The sequence below is a fragment of the Maylandia zebra genome, linkage group LG17 (genome assembly GCF_041146795.1).
Source record: "Maylandia zebra isolate NMK-2024a linkage group LG17, Mzebra_GT3a, whole genome shotgun sequence".
NCBI classification, from domain to species: domain Eukaryota; kingdom Metazoa; phylum Chordata; class Actinopteri; order Cichliformes; family Cichlidae; genus Maylandia; species Maylandia zebra.
The window spans coordinates 4,971,143-4,997,133 of NC_135183.1; the positions used below are offsets into that span (position 1 = coordinate 4,971,143).

Consider the following 25,991-nt stretch of genomic DNA (forward strand, 5'->3'; position numbering starts at 1 on the left):
GTGCGGCAACAGTGCTAACCACCGTGCCACCGTGATAAATACATTTTTATATTATATTATATCATATTATATTATATTATATTATATAAATCTATTGCAGAGATGAACATAAAAAATGAACCAAAACTATCTATATTGTAATCTAAGGTTATCTTGAAGTTTAGGCATTGACAGAAAAAAATAGTTGCCATTTATAAGAATCCCAGTGTTAAAGGAAGCAGGCTTCTTGTGTCCGATGTTCATATTGAACTGAACCAAGGTTGAACATATCTAAATCTGCTCCTGTAAGCCAAAACTGCTCCTAATAGTATAATATTAATGATTATCTGCTTTTGTTCTGAGACAACATCTATATGTCACACAAAAATTTTAAATTTTTTCTAATAGTTCATTTCAATTTGGTGCCAGTTGTCTCCTACACAGCATACGTTAATAATGTTGTTGGTAATTAATATTTTTATAAGTAGTAGTTGACATGTTATATAATTAAATGTTATACATAACTGTAAATTAATGTGTTACATAAAAATGTCTCTATATTAAAAATAAAAGCTGTTCTTAAAAATGGAGCATAATTTTTCATTTTCACGTCCTCTTTTCCTTATTGGTTGTTTTCTTCGTTGTTTGCTTCCTCTTCTTTGTAAAGCAATTATTTTAAATGTCTAATGGAATAACTCTATGGATAACATGACATCATTATCTGTGTTGTTTGTGAGATTTGACTCCTTTTGTAAGTGGTTGTATATTAATATTATTTTAAAAATGAATTAAATAGTTCACTGTCTTCACCATATTGGCAAATTCATGCTTTAAAAACTTTCAAGCATGGATGTAATTACTGTGCGAAAACCATTTTGGCACTGGTATCAAATAAAGACATTAATTTTAAAATGAAAAAAACTGTTGGGACAATTACTTAAAAATGCTCTTTTACTGACAAAGTCTTCCCCCTCGGCTCTGTTACAGCAGATACAATGACAACAGTTATCACATACAAACATCAGACACTTTGTCTTTGATAGCAGGGCATGTTCATCATGCTTCAGTGTCCATTTCACATGGCACAGATGGCAAAAGTATGTGGTGAGTTTTCCTTGTAAAGCCAAAAAGAGCGTCTTACTCATGACTTCCAACTGAACCCCGTCAGATGCGACATGCATTCAAGGCAACAGAGTCACATTATACTTTCAAGATTTGAGGAACCAGTGGTATAACCAGACTCTACATGAGCTATACTGAGGCCAGTCACTGCAAATTAAACTAAAATTCACCTTTACTTTCACTCTTGTAACCTCAGAGTAAGCTCGGTAACGACTGTGGCTAATGACAGTATATCTGAGCTACCTACAATGTTGAGATTATTCACGAGTGGCTCTACTACACAAATATCACAGCTCATTTCTATGCTGATATTCTGGGGCCAAAACAAAGGAAATCTGTCCTCAGAGTCCTTTGGCTCCTCAAAGGAGTTCATTGTACAAGAGATCACGTTAGCATCATGTTAGAACGTCTCTGTTAACGGGCAAACACTACAGCCTGACTTCAACTTCATCCTTTAGTGTTAATTCATGATAGAAACATAGATTTTACCAGCTTTATGTTACATACTGAATATAAACACCCTTGCATTTTGTTTTCTTTGTGTTCTCTTTTACTTAATCTATGGATTTTTACAAGGAGGCCGTAATCACATTTCTCTAAACTGTAAATACATGACTGTGATTTGTAAAGTCACACTTCCACATGATATTCTTGCCATACAACTTTGTTTTGTGTGGTTAAACTGTTAAATGTGAAGCTGATTTATTACTAGGGTTTAGCTTCTTCCTGTTAAATGAGAAACCAGGTGGTCAGACATATGTAAGAAATTTATAAAGACTACAGAGTCTACCATTCCTACCATTCATTCAGCAATCAGAACTGTAAACAGTATTCAATATTCAAGTATTTATTTTAATAAAAACAGTCCTGAAGTAAAGCGTTCTCCTTGAAACACATTCCCTTCGTAGGTCCTCGTAGCATTAGCGATCCTTGCTAGTAGCCCCATTGCTAGCTAAATGTCAAAGTTGGAATCTGTGTGTTGATTGTGCTAGATAATAACATGAAACCTTTTAACCACATTATTGTTATAATTCTTTGATTGTCTCTAAGTGTAAACCAAGCATCTTTGCTCATGTGGTCCGATTAGGTGACAAAAGTGCTCGGCTAGCTCAGTAGAAGCAAAAATCAGACACACTTCTGGATCATTTGTGTATACAAATGATTAGGAATGAACACAATTTCTTTTAAATAATACAGTACGTGTGATTCAAGCGCTGGGTGTCTTTGGCAATCTCGCAATTCTGATAGTCCATTATCAAATACAGCCCATGATCTGCATGTCCCCAGCAGTGTCTGTTGTCTAGTGTCTAGTTTGTGTTGTTTTCTTCACCCCATTACTGCCACTACAGGTTTGTGAAGTGCGATGGAGAATGAAGAATTCACAAAATACTTAAATAATACTAATTAAGCAGTAGGGGTTTGTTTTATAGAGAAACTACAAGGTGATTAACTTTTTTTCTCCTGCAATTACGATCTTACAAAAATTTGGCATTTGTGAATCACTGCAGAATTTTAGGTAACAGTATTTATATGTGACACAGTGTTTTTAACTCACCCCACACTGCGTGGCTGTGCTGGGCATGTCCAAAATGAAAATTAGCTGAACCAGTAGTGGTTGTTCAAGGACTGAGGTGCCCTGATTTGTACATATTTAGCTGCAGTTTTTAATCAAGGAGCTAAAAAGGACACATTCTTTTTAACCTTCTTCAGCAATTTACTCATCAGTTTTTTCTTTTTTTTTTTACTTTTACTTAAAATGTGTCTGATGGGAATCTTTAACATACGATAAAAAAATTGAACAATCAGACAATGTATGAAAAACAAGTCATTCCTAAAACTGTACCAAAGGTTCCACAAATGTCAGTGTTTGAGGTTTCTGTAGCAGCACTACTGCACATTACAGGACTTCTATGCTCCTTCAGACCTTGGTGGCCTTGGTGACTAAGGGCAGCAGAGCAAATAGATTTCCCTGCTGTTGAAGGTCTCGTCTCCAACCCCTATTCAGGATGCACAAGTGTTACTAAGGAAGACACTGTATCACCGCAGGCTCCAAGGGATCTTCAACCAGACCTTCTTTCAAGCAAAAACGAAGTACCCGCAGGCTAATCTCAGTCACAACACTTCCTGTACACTTCCTGTTCAGCGGTCCTCAAGTCTGACATGTTGTGACTTTTGGTACAAGTCCTGTAAGTTCAATTGTGCAAGGCCAGTTCAGGTATCAGGCAGATCAGAATTAACTGAACTGCCTAGTTCTCAGCTGTGAGAGAGAGCGAGGCCAAGAGTCTGAGCACCCTCTAGAAAGGCCAGTGTAAATCCTCCAACTCCCCTGATTGACCCATGTTCACGTCCGTCTCCAGCAAGCTCATGATGACCGCCATGGCAGCCTCGTCGCTGCTGAAGCTGCTCAGGCCTGGCACCACCATGCTGTCCAGGTCCAGCTGGGCGGGCTCGCCTGAGTGAAACACGAGCAAAACAAAAAATGAGATCTGAGAAAAAAATAACACCTTTAACAGTGTCCGGTAAGCGGAAAAGAACAGAGTGACGTCAAGTCAAGCAGCCGGAGCCTGAGCTTCAGCAGTGATGGGCTGGAAATGTTCCTACAGTACAACTGCTGTGGGAAACAATATTTGCTGTCTGGACTGGTTTACGCTGCTGTTGTCTTTAAAAATGAAAAAAACAACAACAACAATCTAGCACATGGCTCTGTGTCCAGCTTTTATTTATTTTATGTACTTTTATGTGCCAAAGCATCTCTAAGCAACGCTAACATAATTTAATAAGTGATGTAAGTAACATAATGCATAGCTTTAAAATAATAATAATGAATAATATGTTACTCTTTTTGAATAATGACCAAAAATCTCATCAATAATTTTAGTTTGCTCATTTTTGCTAATTAAAATGCTCATTTTAAAGTAGCATTTTACCATTAGCTTGTGGGAGCTGCTAGGTTAGCTGGTTTCAGTTAGCTTCTTTTGCTTTGGCAAAGTTACAGAAGACACTGGCTTCAGCTTCACTGCTTTAGCATCCTTTTTTATTCTAAGGAAAGACAGAGGCAAAATCATTGGGAAGTGAAGTGATGAAGCTTCAGTTCAGAAACTGTTACATTTTTTAAATGTGTCACTCACTGACTTTACCTCAGTTTTGTGCATGTGTATACAGTATATTCTGCTTTTATGAAGTTTATCCATAAACTGCTGTTGTATTGCCTAAATTTGGATTGCTTGCTTACATCTTTTCTTGGCCTGCAGCTGTGAAATCACGAGTGGGATGCACACCATAAACAGCCGAGGTATTTACTAATACAAAATATAAAGTGGTGCTCAGTTACTCTCGTCCTTCACTGCAGACTGCAGTACAGGAAAAAGAAAAGACAGAAACTGTTAACAGAGTGTATTTGTGATGGTCTTGCTGGCAGTACCTGCGCTTTCAGAAGTTGAGCTGCTCGTCCCTGCTGCCGTCCTTGAGTCAGACTGGGACTGGGACTGTGATGAACTGCCTGCTGCGTCCTCCCTGCAGGATGCCTGCAACAAGCCATTATACATTAAAACAGCGTGCAGGACCCTGCGCTTCACCTTTCTCCACTGAAGTGTGTAATTAAACTCAGGAAAACAAGCTGCTTTCCTCTTTCTCACACACATCTCCTCCTACATTTGAAGAGTTTCTTGTCTACGGGGATGATGATACACCTTGTGAGGATGCTGTGGTGGAAGTACAGTTCAGAGCTTTGCATTATATAAAGTAATGGCATACTGACAAATCTTGATACTTTAGATAATTATAAAAGTGTTATTGTGAATTCAATCACAATATCGGACCTCCCCATGTCACCATCCAGCCATCTATTCATCCATTTTACAAACTGCTTATTGAATTTAGGCCCACTTTAGGCCACTAAGTGGCCAAGCATGCAGGTTTATTTACTCTGAGAGAAATGCTGAAGTTGCCAGAGGAAGCACAGCGAGTACGTCCAAACTCCATACTCAAAGGCCTTAGCCAACCACGAGGTTCAAACCAGGAACCTTCCTGCTGTAAGGTGGCCCCCATTAAAATGGCATGTTTATCCAAATTTCCATAAAATGATCAACCAGAATGAGAAATACTCCTAATGTTTCACCGGAAAACGAATCGCACCATTCCTCCAAATCCAAACAGTAAAGATTCAGGATTTCAAAAAAAAAGTGCCAGAAGTTCAAAAAAGGGCAAAAACTATAAACTAAAGGATGAAATATTATGAATAAATTAACCCCCAGCAGCACACCAAGCAAACTGATTCCAGTTGGTGCTTCATGGTTACTGCTAGTAACAGTGGGGAAGTTGCCTGTCCTATTATTTAGGTCACTCACACTCCTGCTGGTTTGTGGGGACACCAGTGGACATTTCTCCTGGGCTGGGCCAAACGGACTCGAAGCTCCGCTTGATGGAGATGAGTTCACCCTGTCAAAAAAATTATAAAACATTGGGTCTTGATGCATGCTCAATCATCCAGGTAAGTAAAACACTGGATTTATCACAAACGGGGTTTCAGTGTTATTCTGGATGTTTTTGTACCAAATGTTCAGATTTATTGGAGCATCTATCAGAAAATATGACGCCTTTCTACGAAGAAAAGCAACATGATTTTAAATTCATCGAGCCTTGACAAACAGAGAGTTGACAGACTGTACCTGTAGGAGTCGATGAGCTCATTTGCGATTTGGGTCCCAATGCTGCCAGCGTAGATCATTGTGCCGGTGCCACTGGAGAAGCCGGGAATTACTGGTATTTGCTTTATGTCGTCTTTTAAGGCAGGAGGACAAAAAAAAGCTCAGACAAAAAAGACACATGACAGCACGGTGAATACACGGCTCTGTGTGCATCTCTTACCCTGGAGTGCCTTTGAGCTGCCTGCCTCCTCCTCATCTTTTGTGTGACCGGGCCCCCTGTTGGTGCAATGGAGTATTTTAACTGCTTCATCCAGAACAGAGTTGTATTAAAAGCTTTACTACGGCAGCACGGTGCATATGAAAGAGCAACAATAAAGTTGAAACGACAGCAATTGGTACTTACGAAATAACCCTATTTAAAGACACGATAAACTCAACTTCTTTGGTCCATGGATTTGTGAAACTAAACCACTGACTTTGGAGGGAAACGTAGGAGCCGTATTTTGTTTTAAACTTGTAGCACTGTGTCTCAATCTTCTCTTTGCTTCGAAGCACTGCCAAGAGATTTGACACATGTCATCACAAAGCAAAGTGAAAAAAGTCACTACAAGCGCTTTCCTTTTCTTTTCCTTCTGACCTGAAGACAAACTGAGCTACAGTTATTTTAGCATAGATTCAGTTTGGCATCAGTTGTGGCTTTGCTAATTACCTTGCCTGTGCTTTCCTGCAAGGTGCTGCAGGTCATCTTGGTGAAAGTACTCATAGCAGGATGTGCCGAGAACTTCCTGCGGCAAATAACCAATGACGGTTGTGGCTCTGAGGGAAAAAAAGAGAGGAAAAAGATGGAGTTTAGTGATTCTGGTCTTGCTTCTTTCACTGCCTCTCAGGATTGTGCCAATTAAAAATAGTAGAGGGAAATGGAACCAAAGCAAATACAGAATAGATAACACTTCACAAAAAGGGACACGAAAATTTGCTTAGTCACCTGCAAACAAACAAAGAACGAATCAGGAGCAATCTGATCGCTAACAAAGTTGTTCGTTAGGACTAGAGCTTATAGATTGCTCTATTTAATTATTAGCTACTGTATTTTGCAGTCTAGTGGTATCAGCAATATCCGATAAATTAACATTTTAAAAAGGAGAAATAGGAAAAAAAACAACCTTCAGCTATGATATGAATGTTGGCATTACACAGTTTGTCCACCAGAGGGCACTGTGCCACTTCCCTGTTGCCAAGATGTGTTTCAAATACTACAAATCCAGCGATCAACTGATCGGATCAGAGCTGGACAGAGTGTGGATGAATGTTAGGGGAATGTTATGTTTCGTACATCTGGGCGGAAAAAAAAAAGCAACCTATTAAATTCCTCAATCACCTATAACCAATATAGGCACTGGTCTTAAAAATCCTTTATTGGACAGGCTGTAGTTAATACTTTCCTAATAGCTCCAGATCCAAACCCTGCACAAAACCCCTCCACTAACTATTTATTCATTAGCATGTTCCTCTTTCTGTGCTGCCAAAAAGAGTCATGATTCATAGTTACTGTGGAGGATCTACTGTAACAGCACACAACTTAAACATTACTCAAAAATTACCAACTACTTTTGTATTCCAGGGTAACAATGCAGTTACGCGATGATTGTCTTTACAATTATTGCCTTGTTGAGACTGTAATCATCATATTTAGATACTCATATTCAGTTCACCTGTGCCTAAAATTTAGAGCAAGTAAAAGTAAATTAGAAGATAATAGAAAGAAAAGATACGGTTAGACGGAGGTCAACAAAGCATCAGAATAGAAAAATTAAGCAATATGCCTCGAAAATGGACAACAAAACAAATGAAAAACAGAGTAGAGAAACGAGCGTCTGTGTTAGCGTCACAACTGGAAGAAATGGGCTGAATGACATGTGATTACATCCAGAAAAGCTTAAAAAAATAACTGCAGAAAACTGGGTTACAGTGACGACAGAGACGGGGTGATAGTGGATGAGTGGATGAAGTGGATGTTCAGTGATGAATCACAAATCCACATTAGTGAAGGAGATGATGCTGGAACCTCTGTGTGGTGCTGTTTGTTGGCGATACAGTCCATTTTATCTTACCACAGAGCAAAGACTGTTAAATCCTTTTTTCAGGAAAAACTTAGGGGGCCAATAACCGTCCTGCAAAGCTGATCTGTCACCCACTATCTGAGAAAAGACTAACTGTGATTCTGGTCATGACTTTTCCTTTGCTTCATGTCTAAAAAATGCTATTAATAATGTCATTTAATGTATGTTTCATGAAACCAAAATATTCAGCCATTAAACACAAATGGGTTTATGTCATATTTGTGGATGGTTTATTTGCTACATTGCAAATAAATCTGACTGAAATTGATTGGAATTTTGGATAATATGTAATAAATAAATGGTTACATTTTGATCAGGAAGGCTAATGAAGAAACAGGGAGATTAGCTTCCAGACAGTTATGAACTAATTCATACTTGACACGCCACTGAAATAGCATATGTTCATTTCATTCAAAAACAGTCGCTTTAAGCTCCTTTAAGTACGATTAGGATCCTACGATAATACAGAGAAAACCTCAACAGTCACACAACCCCATATGAGCAAAAACTTGGTGACAGCAGGAAGGAAAAACTCCCTTTTAAGAGGAAGAAACCTCCAGCAGAATCAGGCTCAGGGAGGGGCAGCCATCTGGTTGGGGGTGAGAGGAGGTAGGAAGACAGATCAAAGACACACTGTGGAAGAGAGCCAAGCCAGAGTAATTAATAATAGTAATTAGTAATAACTAATGATTAGATGGTGTATAAACATATACAGTAAAAAGAAGAAGCAGTCAGTGCCTCACAGGCACAGCAGTCTAGGCCTATTGTAACATAACTAAGCAAGGGTCACCTGATCCAGCCTGAACTATAGTTTTAAGTCTAATCTTGAAAGGAGAGACAGTGTCTGTCTTCTGAATCCAAACTAGGAGCTGGTGTCACAGAAGAGAGGCCTGACAGCTGAAAGCTAGGGTACTTTTAAATACTCTAGTAAGTATTCAAGTAAGCCAGCAGTCAGTCAAGGCTCTGCCAGGGTGATATGGTACTTTGAAGTAGATGTTGGCTTGTTTTATAGTAAGTATTCATTAAGGCATTCCTGATTCGTTCTTCGGCAACTAAGAAAGTTTTCACCTCCCTTATCATAAAGTGTTAGCATAGTATAAATAAGCCTCTCATGTAACATTCATCAGTCACACACATGGGTAATTCATTTAATAAAGTGATTCACTATACTTGTGTTGTGAAATTACTTCCCAAAAAATGAGAAGAGATTTTCACGTGATGCCCTCAAGATGCTCAGGTCTTTCTGAGAAACAACGGCAGACACAGAAATGATTATCTCCACTGACAGTCCGACCGACAAATCTCACACTGCTGCGCTCAGAGGCCTCCACACCACGCAACGCCTCTGCCATTCTTTTCTCAGCAGAACTGCGTGCGCACAACAAATCCATGACTCACGGCGGAAAGATACATGGTGCACATGAATGTAGTTAGAAAGGGGAAACTCACTGTTGATCTACAAAAGTGAACTTGCCGTCAATCGCACAGCGAGTGACGAACTCAGTGGGCTTGACGTTGATGTCTTTGGAAGGCTGATGGGACGCGTGAGAGTAGAGGCGGCACATGGTCACCAGGCACGTCAGGGTCGAGCTTTCCTTGTCGGCGTCGGCCTCCAGCGAGTCCAGCTGGCTGCTCGGCCAGCTCCGCATGTACCCGGTGCAGTGCAGTGTGCAGAATCTGTAAGTGTCTGCAGGTAGAAAACAAGTCGTGTGTATGATATAATATCCTTTCTAGTATTGTTAGATTGTGTTTTGGGTGAACTGTGTATATTTAGTGGCACAGAACATAAAATCAGACCTGGTTTCAACAGTCCAGCTTATTTTTCAGGCAACATGAGGAAGCAGCTACTCCTTCAAACGTCACTCCATGTTAGATAAAAACAACATGCTTTAATTCACAGCTGCCGTTACAGCTTACCTGAAGACAAAAATCTACAGGTATTGTTTAAGTTTCAACACGTGGGTTCATATTTGTTTAAGCTTTTTACAGAAAACCAGAAACTGGGTTGGCCAGTTCCTCTGGTTTCAGACAGTAAGCCTGTCAAAGAGAGGTTTGACTTCTGAATTTCTCATGTGGATTCTTTTAAACAAGAAAAAGCAAACATGAGAACAGTGCTTAACAGTGTAACTCACAGTCATGTGAACAAGAAATCCTCCCGTCTCCTTTTCATATCAAAGGTTTTATGTATCAGGATATGATTTAAAAAAATCACCAGATCTCAACCCAACTTAAATGCTGTGGCTGTGCATAAACAAATGCCTGCAAACTTCAGTAAACTAAAGTAATGTTAGAAACAAGAGTGCGCCAGAATTCCTCCACAACAATGTGAGACGTGGATGAAGTCACACAGAAAACCATTGGCTACTAAAAGTGCTTCTACAAGCTGCTGAATCACAGAGTGTGTTTCCTTTTCCACACACTGCTTCGGCAACCAATAAAGAGCGAATGGGCTTTTTTGCATTATGTGCTGATATATAAAACCACAAAAGTTAAAGAGGGTGTGCTTTCCTCTTCACATGACTGCCTGTGTTTCAGTAATATTGGTACATAAACCAAATCCATGTCACTCAGGAATAAGATACAGCACATCAGAGTTGTATACACTTAAAATAAAGCAGGAGTGAAAGTGAGCCCTGCCTCTCACCTTATGACAGCTGTGATGTGCTTCAGGATCTTCATGATAGTAAATCAGATTGTCAGTTAAGAAAATAGATTGATGGATAAATAATGCTACTAAATAACATTAAAATATTCCTAATTATTTTAGAATGTAAGTGGGAAAATCATACTGAAGCCTACAATGTACTGTAGACTGTAACGCAGCGGTCCCCAACCTTTTTTGCACCACAGACCGATTTATGTCCAAAAATATTTTCACAGACCGGCCTTTAAGGTGTCGCAGATATATACAGATATATACAACAAAACAAAAGAGGCCGGAGGACCGCTGCTGTAACGGACTGTAAGGCAGTTGCTTGGTTTTTCCACTGAGTGGTACCAAAGCTTCATTTTCTGCTGCACAGTTAGCAGAGTTTGACCAGCTACTAATTTGGTGATTACACAATGGCTAGCAGTGACCTTACTTACTGTGCAAAACAACATGTTTTAAATTGTGGCATCTAAGACTAGAAAAAAAAAGTCTTTATGCAGTCATGTTTGTTTCTTTATTTAAGTCACTGTTGATGTGAAAACATACAAGTATCTAGAGAATTAGTAGCTTAATAAGCAGCTCCATAGAACAAGAGAAAATGTGAAGAGAAAAGCCACTCTCATCCACTCTCCACCAAATTTTAATAAGATAATTTCTTTACTTCCCCAACATGCAAACTAGACAGGGCAAAAACACTAAGTTCACTCCATGTGCTTGATTTCCTGAAGCTGCCTAAATTTTGGCCTCATTGCTTACAGACATATTTATATATATGTATATATATATATATATATATATATATATATATATATATATATATATATATATATACACGTACGCCCTGCCCGTGATCAGGTACCCTGCTGGGGTAATAGGCTGGCCAAAGGAGGAGATAGAAGCCACTGACATAAAGACAAGAAAGCTCCTTACCATGCATGGAGGGTTTCACCCCAAATCCAGCACCCTGAGGCTGTACGCTAAGCGGAAGGAAGGGGGCCGGGGACTGGTGAGTGTCAGCACCACAGTCCAGGATGAGACAATGAACATCCAAGAATACATTGGGAAGATGGCCCCAACTGACCGAGTGCTCAGTGAATACCTCAGGCAGCAGAAACCCAAGAAAGAGGAGGGAGACGAGGAACCATCATGGAAGGACAGGCCCCTGCACGGTATGTACCACCGGCAGATAGAGGAGGTGGCTGATATCCAGAAATCCTACCAGTGGCTGGACAAAGCTGGACTGAAAGACAGCACAGAGGCACTAATCATGGCAGCACAAGAACAAGCTCTGAGCACAAGATCCATAGAGGCTGGGGTCTATCACACCAGGCAAGACCCCAGGTGCAGGCTGTGTAAAGATGCCCCAGAGACAATCCAGCACATAACAGCAGGGTGCAAGATGCTAGCAGGCAAGGCATACATGGAACGCCATAACCAAGTGGCCGGCATAGTGTACAGGAACATCTGTGCCGAGTATAACCTGGAAGTCCCGAGGTCAAAATGGGAGATGCCCCCAAGGGTGGTGGAGAATGACCGAGCTAAGATCCTGTGGGACTTCCAGATACAGACGGACAAAATGGTGGTGGCTAACCAACCGGACATAGTGGTGGTAGACAAACAGAAGAAGACGGCCGTAGTGATCGATGTAGCGGTTCCGAATGACAGCAATATCAGGAAGAAGGAACACGAGAAGCTGGAGAAATACCAAGGGCTCAGAGAAGAGCTCGAGAGGATGTGGAGGGTGAAGGTAACGGTGGTCCCCGTGGTAATCGGAGCACTAGGTGCGGTGACTCCCAAGCTAGGCGAGTGGCTCCAGCAGATCCCGGGAACAACATCGGAGATCTCTGTCCAGAAGAGCGCAGTCCTGGGAACAGCTAAGATACTGCGCAGGACCCTCAAGCTCCCAGGCCTCTGGTAGACCCGAGCTTGAAGGATAAACCGCCCGCAGGGGCGTGCTGGGTGTTTGTGTTTATATATATAAACATATCATATATTTTAATTCATTTTATTTTAATATATAATGTTTTTGGTAGGCATCTTCAGACCTCTTCCTCATCTCTTTAGCTCTGCAGGACCAGGACTGAACCTGAGCGTTTATACAAAGTGGAACAGTTTCAGTCTATTCAATAAATAACTCACTCGGGCTGTTTCTCGCAGCTGAATCACCTTAAGCGCTCTCATCAGAGCAGCGCAAGATAAACAAGACACTCCAAAGTAGCTCTGTCTGAAGCTATGAATAGAGCCAGTGTGTGTGTGTGTGTGTGTCTTCACTGAATCTAAATTCGATAAGCAACAATATTAGACTGGTGCAGTTGCTTGAGCCTTCATGTTTCACCAGCATATTCACAGCACGTCGATTATTAATTGATACTTCATATCTACACGTCGTGCCACCTCCAGACTGAACCCACCTTTCTTTTTTGAAGCTGTAGGCAGCGAGTGTTTGTCCTCGTGTTTCTCTGTCAGTCGACTGTGCTTCATGCGGCAGAAGAAGGATCGCCGAGCTCCGGTGGTTAAGTGGGTCGCTCTGACAGGAGCATCCACCTGGACCTGAACCCCAGCTGCACACAGAAGGACCACATTCGTGACTGGGACACGTAGTGCTTATTCTGTTTTTCTAAACATCATCTCATACAGACTACTGTGCAAAACACTCAAGCCACCACTCATTCCTTTACATTTTCCTAAGAAAATAAATAGCAATTAACTGAAATGTGGAAACTTGCATGAAAATAAAGCATATAAGGCAAAAACAAAGGTTGTTCAGTTCCAACAAGCCTGAAAGTCAATATTTGACATGGCCACCTTTATTCTTCAACACAGCATGAACTCTCTTTTGAAGTCAACCGTCTTTAGTCTTCATGAGCACTTCTCCAGGCTTCTTGATGTTCAAAGCTCTCCTTTAGATGTTGGCTTCCTTTTGTTCCTTTTTCTCTTAGGTTGATCCCATACTGCTTCCATAAAGTCCAGGTTCAGGGGAAGGCAATCCATGACTGATAGCATTTTTGGGCTGTGACCCAGGGTTTTGAGTTTATTTTGTATTTTAGTTTTTCTTATGTTAGATTGCATTAATGTTAAGTTCTTGTGTTGTTATTATTAGTCAGGATTTAGTTGAGTTTCAGTCTAGTTTATGTTATCATCCATGTCTCCTTGTTTATGAGTCTTTTTCTGTTTGTCATGTGTTATCATCTCGTCTGTGTAGGTTCCCCTTGTGTGTCTCTCTCTCGCTCCCTCTCTCTGTATTTTGTGTCAAGCTTGCGTGTCCCAGTTCATGTCTCTCCATGTTTCCATGTTTCTTTGAAAGTCTTGTTTCCATGTTCAGTGTGTTAAGTTTTGCTTCCCCTGTGGCATCATGATTATTTGTGTCAGCTGTGTGTATTTAAGTCCTCTGTCTCCCTCTGTTCATTGCTGGTGTGTCTGTTTTCCCTCCTCTGATTCCAGGTACCTCATGATTCTGTTCAGCTTACGTCATGTTTACTAGTTACTAATAAACATGACGTAAGCTGAGTTACTCCCATACTCCTGCTCAGAATCATGTTCATGTCTCGTTTGTCATAGTTTCCACAGCCTAGCTTTTCCCAGTTTAGGTTTTAATTTAAATTTTGGCCCTGCTCATTTTTGCCTTGTTTTGTAATCATGTTTTTTGGCCAAATAAACATTTTTTGTTAAGATTCAGTACCGTCTCCTTCCATGTCTGCACTTGGGACCACGTCACAAACACACCGGCTGCCCCGCTGTTTCAGTTTTATTGTATGTTTTTCTGTTCAGGTATGCTTTTACTGCACTGACGCCTTTACCATGCTAAACAAAATATAGCAAATTTTAGAAACTGAACCAATCAGATTTTCCTAATCAGACAAAAATCTGGCCTATTCTGTTTTTTTTTTATGATTCTTGTCTATATTCATAATTTGATCAGTTATGTCAAGATCTTGTGATCACTTTCTTTATGACATGACAATTAGATACTGTTCATCTGCTGTAGATAGTTTTTTTTGGGCTGGCACTCCTTTATATTGCTTCATATTGTCCACTTGTTTAGTTTTTCTCAGTTTTCTTTTAAGGCACACTGCACACCATGACAGGATATGTGAAATTATGTCAGAGACGCCTAATAATAGCTCTTGGTTGGTGCAAACATACTATTTGATGACTGTTAAATTGTGTTATCATTGCTATTTTTCATAAATTAAAAAAAAAACAACTGAATTTGTGGTTTTTCCTACCCTGTTACTGGCATCAGGGTGCTAGTAACAAAGTGGCTAAAAATACAATTTCCAACTTGACTGATAAGTTGTCTGCATACACACTGTCACTCTGTGTACACCTCACCTAAGCACACTGAGTTCCTTGTTTTGCTTCAACTCAATTTTATTTATATAGTGCAGAATCATAAGAAAAGTCACCTCACTGTGTTTTATATTGTAAGATTAAGACCCTACAAAACTCTAGGTGAGACTCAAACAATGAAGCAACCCCCTATGAACAATCACTTGGTGACAGTGGGAGGAAAAACTCCCTTTTAACTGGAAGAAACCTCCGGCAGAAGCAGGTTTAGGGAACAGCAGCCATGTGCTGCAATCAGTTATAATTGAAGGGAAAACAAAAAAAAGAAACAGAGGAGAAAAGAGACCCAGTGCAAAGGGAGAAAGAAGACAAAAATATAATAACATGCTGCAGTATTGTATAAACAGTGGACACTGAAAAGAGGCGAGTGGTGAAGAAGTGCACAGTGCCTATGGGAGCATTTCCAAGGGATGGTTCAGGGTCACCTGACCCAGCTCAAACTATCAGCTTTAGCAAAAAAGAGAGGAACTGTTGCTCAAGACCATGTTGAAAAGAAATCACAAGAAAGACTGTCTCCTTGGAAGAAATAAGGAAATGAGGTGTGGCTCAAGACATTTGCACAATACTGGAGCTCCGGTGGACTTACTTGCTGCATCAAGAAGACGCTGACGAGGGTACATCTCTGACGAAGACAGCTGTTCCTTCACTTTGTTGATGTCTTTGTGGTGGATGAAATCAAACAAGCTCTGCCCAGTCAGTTCCAACTGTGAATACAAATGTTGTACATCTATTTACTCAGCTTTTTAATGTTTAGTAAATTCAATTTCATTTAATTTTTTACAAAGCACTAAGTCACAACTACAGCGCCTCAAGGCACTTTAGTTGCACTAAGGTAAAGGCCCTACGATAATACAGAAAAAAAAACAAAAATCAGACAAGTTCCTTTGAGCAAGCACTTGGCAACAGTGGGAAAGAAAAACTCCCTTTTAACAGGAAGAAACCTCCAGTTGAACCAGGATCAGGGCGGGGCAGCCATCTGCTGTGACCACTTAGAGGTGATTGGAAAAGAAGAGCGAAATATAAAGTTTTAGTCTTAAATGCACTTTTTTCCACTGCTCTGTATGGTCTAAGTAAGGGCTGATATCATTGGTACACAGCCTTGGCTGTGAGCACAGAATCCCCACCCAACTGCTATTCTAATGTTTTTGTTTGGAAGTGACAGCCAACCATTATACACTGTATATTAGCAGCTAAATCATGCTGTGCCTTTTTTTCACTTTCAGTGATGTTATCTCCTTGTACATAATCCACTGCCATGCAGACATGGACTCGTTTCTTAGAAGCTTTTCTTTGCTATCCCTCCTAATCACCATTCCTCTCTGCTTGCACACAGTGAGTCTTAAAGTTGAAACTGTAGAGCAAAGCATGCACTACAGAGATACTTTCAAAAATGTATCAAAGCTTAGAGATTAATAGCTGTGCAGAAACATCAGGGCATTGCCTTGATTATTAACTTTTACTTGCAGTGCTGAGTCTTCATCAGAGCATCAATAAAATGCTTCATACTGAACAACAATTTATGTGAACACTGAGTTGTAAAGATTTAGTTCAGCCACAAAGGACTGTGGATAGTGTGGAACATTTACAAATGAATTTATTCTAAAAATAATAATAATAATAATAATAATAATAATAAAAATATAAAACTCTGAGCGTCCAAAAGGTTAAAAAAAAAGTTTTTATATTGTTTCCTTGATTTAACAAAAGCCAAGAGGTTGGTTACTAACACTTACTGCAAACAGGAAGCAACATTAGCCTTTATCTGGTGATGAATGCAGATCCACTTCAATCCACTTTTGTTCTGTTTTTGGGCTCCACCATCCCCTGAGGGAAATGTCTGGCTCTTCATCTTCTAAATGTTACTATACCTGTCATTTGATGCTGGGCAACTGCACAACTAAAAACTACATCTTTTTAAATTTAAGGTCATTTAATGACCTGTTTTTAAAAAGCAATTCCTGACAGTACATGTGAATATAAATGGTCACCATGAAGGTGTTGTCATATACAACTAACTGCATTGGCAATAGCCAACACTGACTGTACTGACAACTAAAGAGTGAAATATTAATATTCTATCAATAATATAATATTGATAGATTAATATTGATATTAGTGTAAAATTGTTACGGCTCCAGACTCTCTTCACTTGCCTCACATATTCAGTGTAGATTATATACCAGAGGCCGTTCCTGATTCAAGGAATTTATGTTTCCAAATCATCGATCCTTAATGTTAGGAAAATAACTACTGTGGAGCCACAACAATCACGTAGTGAAAATCTAATATCATAATAGCCTTGGTTATAACGCAGGTAACTTTGGAGATAACATCAGTCCATGAAAACAATGAAACATTGCATTCTATATAAACCTTTTGCCAGCCTCTTTTTTCAGTGATATATATATATATATATATATATATATATATATATATATATATATATATATATATATATATATATAACACCCAGCACGCCCCTGCGGGCGGTTTATCCTTCAAGCTCGGGTCCTCTACCAGAGGCCTGGGAGCTTGAGGGTCCTGCGCAGTATCTTAGCTGTTCCCAGGACTGCGCTCTTCTGGACAGAGATCTCCGATGTTATTCCCGGGATCTGCTGGAGCCACTCGCCTAGCTTGGGAGTCACCGCACCTAGTGCTCCGATTACCACGGGGACCACTGTTACCTTCACCCTCCACATCCTCTCGAGCTCTTCTCTGAGCCCTTGGTATTTCTCCAGCTTCTCGTGTTCCTTCTTCCTGATATTGCTGTCATTCGGAACCGCTACATCGATCACTACGGCCGTCTTCTTCTGTTTGTCTACCACCACTATGTCCGGTTGGTTAGCCACCACCATATATATAATATAGGACCTAATTATATATATATATATATATATATATATATGTATATATATATATATATATATATATATATATATATATATATATATATATATAGATATATATATATATATATATATATATATATATATATATATATATATAATTAGGTCCTATATATATAATATAGGACCTAGCTATTTTACAAATTTTGTGAGGTACTTTGTTCAGTTTTACCGATCTGTACTTTTACATCTTCATTTTGCTAACATTCAGAAAAAGAGAGAGCTGCAACCAGTAAATGAATATTGCAAGTCGTGTGGTGGGAGGGTAACACACCCGGCTAAAGTTGAGGATCTTGGAGACGGATTCGGAGATGAACAGGATTTTCGCCCGGTCACAACTTACGACTAAAAGGAAACCATCGGCAGCCTGGTAGATACACAGAAATACGTGTTAATAAAAGCATAAAAGCGTGAATGAAACAGACGTACGAGGACATACCCTCAGCAGAAGGTGTCTGAGGTCATCGTGAGGCAGGATGGAAGGCTTGCAGGTGGTTTCTGAAAAGGCGCTGCCCATCCCAGCTGAAAGCAGGGGAGCTTTTAGAGTGACAAAAATCAACATCACTGACCACTTAAATCACCACGTGGGTTAAGAAGTACCTTTGAGGGCTTTCAAGTGCTGCACAGCCTTCCGCAGCACAGTGAGTTTGTCGAGCTTTCGAGCCATGGGCTGACAGGCAGGGATCATGGCAGCCAGCTCATCAATCAGATTGTTCATTTTGTCTCTCCGCCGCTTCTCAATTTGACGGTGAGGCTCCCTGTAGGCACATTCAGCCATCAGACAGTCTGTATCTTAGAACTTGAAAGGGGAATGCATAGCTACATTACTACCTGCTGTGTCTTTTCTGGGGGGAAAAATAATTACCTGGAAATTGTAATGGAGCTATTTTAAGACTGTCTAAGTCATTAGGGTTTTAAATAGCTGACATCTTAAACTAAATGAGACCAAGGAAAGCTACATGAGACTTTTTTTAAAGCCACAGACGGCGCAGTCGTTTGATATAAAAATAGAATCACCTGAAGCATTTCATTTTGACTTGCTGATCCTCCCCTTCAGATCTGCAAATGAAAGCATCAAAAATCAAATTCTTTTTTCAGCACGGTCTAACTCAATGCAGATACAGCGGACAACTCAACGTACCTGCTGAGGTCATCGTCCATTTGGATGTCAAGGCTTTGCCTGTGAGATCGGTTGGACAAACGGTGCGTCATTTAGTTTGTGTACATTGTACCATATAATTTTAGCTACAGGCATAAACAAGAGTGAAATGTCTCAGAGTTTGTTTTTTCTTCTTAGACAACATAACACTGCTCTTACTGTACATGCGCATCTGACCTCTCCTCCACATCTCCCTTTCGTTTCCTTGGCAGCTCGACAGCTGGCAGCAAGGAGCCTGCTTGGCTTGGCCCTTCATCCTCTGGAGCAGGATCTGATACATGAAAACAATCACCACAGTGATGTGAGAAGCTACAAATGAACACAGTACAACAACCTTGATCTTTCTAATAACGCTTGCTCTGTTTACACTATGAATGAATGAATGGAGGCTGGGGTTTCTGATTTTAATGAGTTGACTTTATATCAAATGAAAATACCATTAAAGATCTTAAAAAACACGTTGAGATTATTCTGACAGTCAAAAATCATCACCCAGGTATCTGGTATATCAGTGGTATGTGACTAAAAGGAGGAGACTTTATTTAGTAGGCTAAAGACTTTTTTCATCTACATGTATGAGTGAATAAATAATGCTTAATTTGAGTTTTAAGGTTAACAAACTCAACTGTTTTACTGTGTTTTGCTGTTTACAAATTATATTTTTGAACATACACAAATTGTTTGTCTTTTTGAAAACGAGCACCATCAGAATGACTCATATAATTTTTTCTGCATTAACAGGCGGAAAGTATTTTTGAAGGCTGAAATCTCAGCCAGGAATGCTCACTTTAAAGGCTGACCCAAAAACAATTTTATAGCTGGACAGCTCATTTATTTTTCCCATTTTGCCCTGTTTTCTTGCCAATTTTCATACACACATTCTGTTTCTAGGCAAACTTTTGATGCACTGGCTAAAAGTTGCCGTTACATGGCGCCAAACCCCCATGCTATGCACTCCTGCAGTTTGTGAATTTCAGAGGCACGTGAGAGTAAATAGGGTTTGGCCCATTGTATTCACTAATGCTTATATAATACTGTAACACTGACCTACTTCTTACTCGGGGATCCCATTCTATAAAGTATGACATCTATTTGTGAGGAAAAATGTTTTGATAAAGTGACAGACACGTATCTAGGTGAAGAAAAGCAAATAGCACAATACTCAAACTGAACAAAAAACCCATTTTATGTTTGAATCTTTAAAGTACAATAATATATATTGTAAATAAAAGTTTATTTTTAACAGAAAACCCAGAGGTTGTCACAGTGACCCTTTTCTCACGTACATGTGTCCCACTAACAAGCACAGCAAGCTTTCACTATCAACAAAAACTCTTACTATGAGATCAGGGCCAGACTGAACTTTAATGATATTGACATCATTTTCTTTAATCCCTCCAGAGGAGTTTAGTGGGTCATCACTGACGCAAAAGTGAAATGTGGGAGTGACACTTGCAGGCTCTCACTTCCACCCACCATGGCTTTTCACTGCTAGTTGCTGCACCACACACTTTTTTTCCCCGTTTCTTTGTTAGTCAAGAAATGTGTTCTCCTGCCACCTGCACCAGCACTGCCAAGTCATATTTAAAGCAATGCCCCTTGCTTTTATCGGTGCAAAGTGCACGTCTAGACGGTCAACACTGAGTCACGCCCAAGCTGAGAGCACCAGTCGTGACTAGAGTACTGATGAGAGGCCAAGCCAGCCTGCAGGGTAGCAGATGACATACCATATTACAGAAACGCAGGAACACAGGCCACCACCTGTGGTGGAAATGCACAGGAGTGTAACTCAGTATGAAACAGAGTCAGCATGTTATGACCTACATGTACTTCTCCACCTTTAAGTGTACCATTTGAATCACTTCAAGGTATTTGGAGGTGGGGATGTTTTGGGGTCTTTTGTGAGCTCACAGTTTCTTTTTGTGGGTGTGATTTATGTTTGAGTTCTTTGTTATTATTTTTGTATGCTCTGGCTCTACACCACCCACACCAAAGGATCACTTTTTCTCAAAGTCTTCATTTGGGTCTTACCTGCGGTTGAGGGAAAAAGTTTGTATATGGCCTGATTTAGTTTGTTGATACCCTAAAAAAACTATAATACACCACTTAAAGTAGCACAGTTACTCTAATTTAATACATTATAAACCAACACGTAGCCATTTTCTTGATAAGCTAAAAACGATGACTCTCCCACATAAGACAAATAAACAAAAAATAAATGTAGCCCTAATTGTGTGGACAGCAGGGGCTTGCAGATAACTAGCTACTGGAAGGCTTTTAAGTTGTGATGACACCATTACCTAAACATACTGACACCAAACACTAACTGGGATTTTGCACTTAAGCTCAGAATATGCGGCTTTCAACAACACAATTATAGATATGATACAAATTATCTTACCAACTAGTAATGACAGGTTTTCCATACCATGCTGGCACAAAAACATAGAGGTGCTTTCAGAAAATGTCCACAAGTGTGACGTACAGGGGCTGTCACACCAGAGGTCAAAAACATCACACAAGAGGACGTGATATCTTTAAAACAAATAAATCAAACACGTTTGAACACTTTTTATTCCTTTTTGGCCACTTTCAAATTCAGCAGTTCCTGAAATTAAAATATTTGCTGCTATGTGTGTGTGTGTGTGTGTGTGTGGGGGGGGGGGGGGTAAATTGCTAATGTTATGTCATTAGAATAAGGATCTAAGCGTGACGAGTTTGGAACTTTAATCTTTTTAGAGTGTAGAAAATATGAATGGGAGAGGCAGGACAAAAAGGTACACACAGAAAATGAACAGAGATCCACACAGAAGGGAGGCAATCCTAACAGGACAGCCAAAGGAAAACAAAATTTACTTAAAAATATCACTTCTCGCATATCTTGATCAATTTAGTTTCATACCAAGTGACTGAATGACTGCCTGTTATTAAGAACAAAGAAAGGAACTGTTGTTGCTTTGGTTACCTTAAAATATTTGACACTATTTGAACTTGTAAATAGTTGATGACATTTCATTCACAATAGACTGATTCCATTCAAATTTGAACTTGACATTTCACAAATTTAATGAGAATTACCACAAAGACACAGCTACTAAAAGGGAAACAAAATAACTACAAAGAAATGTAAAATAAGTAGAAAGAAACACAAGTTAAGTAGAGATAGACACTAAACAACTACACAATGACACAGGACTTCAAAATGATTAATTTAATTACAAAGAGTTAATTACAAAGAGATATACAATGAGAAGGAACAAGCAGAAATAACTATAAAGAGTAACCAAATGACTGCTAAGAGACACAACACTACGACAAGAAACAAAAGACACAGAATAACTCCAGTTAAACGTTAACTACAAAGAGTACTAAAATACACAAAACTAATAAAAAGAGGTAGAAAAACACAACAAAAATACATGCAGTGAGACTTAAAATGACCAGAAAGACACAAAAAACATGGAAAATGATGACAAGTGGGGAAAAAAGCACCACCTTCTATCTCAGCTGAATACTGAAGGTTAACTTCAGTATTTTCAACCAGCAGCAGGACATGAATGTATCAGTCGTGGTCTTTTGAACCTGTAAAGAAGGGTGTGTTCTGTGGCTCAATGCCTCGTAATTTTTCCATTGCTATAAACTATCTGGTTTACACAACAAAGAGCAAGGTGATTGGTTTAAATTGGTTATTAGGCACTCATTTATTACACTGCACAGATAAATACGACCTTTTGTGTATCTTTACACAATTTTACTCATTTGAGAAATTAAACCCATTTGATTTAATAGTGCCCCAGTTGTTTTTTAGTTAACCCTGTTAAAACCATGTTTAGATGTTATACAGTTCAGTACACAATAACCACCCATTACATTCATTTAGATGACAAAAGCTGAAAATGTAGAAGCTTTATTGAATCAGAATTGATAGCAGAGGTGTTTTACTGGACTGCATTTCATTTCATAATGTGCATAATAAAGTAAATGTCACATTATTCCAAGGCTCAGTGTCTCTGCGTACTTCTGGTAACATAACATAATAGCAGGGTTGTAGTTTTGGATGGATGCAGAAAGGTCAAGCCCTAAATCCTACAGTTACAGTGCAATATGTTCTGGGTTATTTCTGGTCAACTGACCTACAATTTCCTACAACCGCTAAAACCAGTACATGCTATTGCTAAGGATGTTTTGCAATAAGAGAATATTCTTTTACAAGTGGCACAGGGGCTATTCTGTTACAAAGCATGCGTTTTTTAACCTATACTGAGGTCAATGTACAGTTTACCAAAAAAATGTTCACAACAAAATAATATCTGAGTCTATGATTCTTTAATTGAGGTATTTATAGAGCAAATCACACAGTATTAAAGTATTTTGAACATGTATTTTAAGAACTGCATTTACCCCATTTAAACATACTTACTTAATTAACTGCCTAACAGTAACAATCAGTTTGAAGATGAAATCTTGTATTTAAAAGTTTGGTAACAGTTGTGTGTAGTTAAACATTTTAGGGGCTAGATTGTGTGGGATTAGGGTAGAGAGTTAATGTGATGGTTTCAACATTTACAGTAAATGATTACAGTGCTAACAGCTGTACTTTAAAATACTGACAGGACCATTTGAAATATATGGATTTACAGAGGAAAATTGGGTTATGTATGGCTTAAGAGGGCTTTATATTTTCATGCATGTTGTCATTGTGATAGCCTTTTAGCACAGAGCTAATAGTTTTACTACCATGAAATAAGTTTATCCACACTATTTACATGGTGATGTTACATTTGCAACCCAAATGGCTGTACTTAAGATTAGCTTTTGTAAAACAACAAAGGGCCAAATGCATATTCATGAGCACGAAAGACAAAAGGAGGGCAAGGCAGCTTTGAAGGAAAATGCTTTAGAAAATACCCAACTGGAAATTCTGGGTGCTAAAGTTTCATTGTTGAAAAGTGAAAATTTTAGTTTTCACATATACATAATGCACCTTACTCACAGTGGCTAGTTTGAGAGAAAATAACAAGTGAACACAGGTGTTACTAATCCATTTAACCAGGGCTTTGACCCAAACAGAATATCACTAATGTCATTAGTAACACCTGTGTTACCTACTGTTCCTGTCAAAATATCATACTGGGGAAAAGCGATACATTCACAGACCTGCCATTTAATCTAAACAAGAGGCTACTTTTTGTTCGTTTTCAGGAGTTGTACTTTTAATGTGGTATTTGACAATAGCTTTCATATTCTCGTCATAATTTTAGATTGTATTTTGAATTAAATAACGTAAGGGGTTTACATCAAGTGTCTTTGCACATTTTATATAAACTGTATGATTTCTTTTCAATACCTAGATTTGAACTAATCTTCCATGAATGTAGCTAGCACTGAAACATATTTTTCAGACGTATTTACGCCCTGTAATGATTTACTCCTGTGCATTGTACTGTGTTTACCAGAATGTTAGCACTTAGACCACCGTGGTTCAACTTTTTTTAAAAAGTTCCGGTGATGGTTTAACCCCTTTGTGTTTTAATATCCCGCCGTTAGTCTGCATTATTTGAACTGAAGGGTTTGGTAGCTGACATTCCTCTGTGCTTCTTGGTACGGCTCGGAAACGGCAGGGAGCGACTGCTTCCCTCTGCTGCACACCGAAGGCAGAGCTGCTCTACTGCTCTACTGACCCAGTTTCTGAAAGAAGCTGAACGAGAAAGAATGTTGGGGGGGCAAATCTCGAGGAACCACGTGACAATATAAGCTCCTCGAGGCCAGTTTGGTGAAGGTTAGGCAAATATTAATATCAGCACCAGGCTTAGAGAAGACGCCGGGTTTTCGCAAAGGAACCGCTTGTTAGCAAAGTGTAAAAGTATTTCTGGGCTTTTGGGACGAAGTCGTCGTCATGGTTACAGTGACGTGTTTTTATCGTGAGTGTGAAGTTCGCCGACAAAACTCCCCCCTCCGCTCGCGTCCCCCTCCCTGGAAACGAGCACCACATAGTACGGGAATGAATGGAGAGGGTGTCACGCGCGTTGCCAGCCGACGCGTTCGGTTTTAGGAGGCAGGTGCCAGCTGCTCGAGACACCGGTGCGACGCACTGTAGCGGCTGGTCCAGCAAGGCTACTGCGACTGCTGCCACTCGGTTAAGTGTTATCGTTACTGCCGCTGTGAGGTCGTCTGCTCTCAATGTCCTCAATGTCTCTGTAAAGTTCTTTTTTAAGTAACCTTCACTCAATATAACCTAACTTGCCGTTAAAGAAAAAACACGTCAAGGGACGAAAGAAGTTCAGAACTAATTCGTGGAAGAAGGCATACCACTAGTGCTTAATTTATTTTTTCAGCTAATTGAAGGAGAAAAGTAGTTGCCCCAAAGAATATATTAAAAAGAAGCAAAGCTAAGCTACCCACAATAACCACAACGTCGTCAAGCCGGAGCCCCTACCTGCTGGCCTCTCCGCCGTCCCGTCAGAGCCCCCAGCCGACATGCCTACGGACTGCAGCCGGTGTGCCCGGTGAAGGCTTCGCAGCGCCGCGGCGCATGAGGAGCCACCAGCTGTAGTAGTAGCAGAAGGAGAGGAGGGAGGTTAGGAGAGCCGGGGTGTCGTATAATTGACTTCATTTTTCCCTCTCACCCGACTCCTCCTCCCCCCTATCTGTTTTTTTACAAGGGGGGGGGGGGGGAGTAGAAACGTGAGGGATGGGTGAGAGTGGAACACCCAGGTCCTTTAGGAAACAAGGGAAGAGTTCACACTTGTCTCGTCCTTAATCGCCTGCTCGCTTCATTCACAGCCGTGTTCACTCGACGGTGTTATAAGCTGCTGAGTCCATTCATATCAGCGCGACTAGAAGTCATGAATCAGCGTCACGTTAGTCGGAATGGAGAAAAAAATCTGTCAAAAATAACCTATTCGCTGCGTGACGATAACATTCGTAGGAAATCGGTTATTTGAATGTACTGCTGTTTTGAAAACGCACTTAAAAATGTCAGCTTTTACTGTAAAGGGGTTTATCTTCGTTTTAAACCGTTGTTTTGGCATTTGGATGCTGGGAATAATAGTGGCACAGACT

At 39.8% G+C, this 25,991-nt stretch overlaps 1 protein-coding gene across 2 annotated transcripts; it reads right to left on the reverse strand.

The window, feature by feature from the left end:
* Window positions 1-907: 907 nt before the first annotated feature.
* LOC101476868 (basic helix-loop-helix ARNT-like protein 2) lies at window positions 908-25,770 on the reverse strand. Of its 2 annotated transcripts, none has more exons than XM_012924000.4 (17): window positions 25,366-25,770; window positions 19,107-19,200; window positions 18,912-18,950; window positions 18,788-18,829; window positions 18,371-18,528; window positions 18,210-18,292; window positions 18,045-18,137; window positions 15,451-15,568; window positions 12,929-13,078; window positions 9,317-9,554; window positions 6,457-6,563; window positions 6,151-6,301; window positions 5,968-6,023; window positions 5,769-5,880; window positions 5,448-5,538; window positions 4,523-4,625; window positions 908-3,553 (listed from the first exon to the last, which is right to left on the reverse strand). In XM_012924000.4, the coding sequence occupies exons 1-17, from the start codon at window positions 25,406-25,408 to the stop codon at window positions 3,396-3,398; spliced, it is 1,836 nt and encodes a 611-aa protein (XP_012779454.3). In that variant the 5' UTR covers window positions 25,409-25,770; the 3' UTR covers window positions 908-3,395. The 2 variants fall into 2 exon arrangements, with proteins under 2 accessions (XP_012779454.3, XP_012779453.3); XM_012923999.4 differs by having other exon boundaries at window positions 19,089-19,200.
* Between the last annotated feature and the right edge of the window lie 221 nt (window positions 25,771-25,991).

Bases quoted from the DNA above. Each gene is read 5' to 3' on its own strand.
- LOC101476868 (XM_012923999.4), bottom strand. From the start codon at position 25,408: ATGTCGGCTGGGGGCTCTGACGGGACGGCGGAGAGGCCAGCAG. The intron at 18,293-18,370 runs GTACTTCTTAAC...CCCTGCTTTCAG, and splicing joins GCACTTGAAAGCCCTCAAAG to CTGGGATGGGCAGCGCCTTT. The intron at 4,626-5,447 runs GTGAGTGACCTA...GGCTTGTTGCAG, and splicing joins CCCCACAAACCAGCAGGAGT to GCATCCTGCAGGGAGGACGC.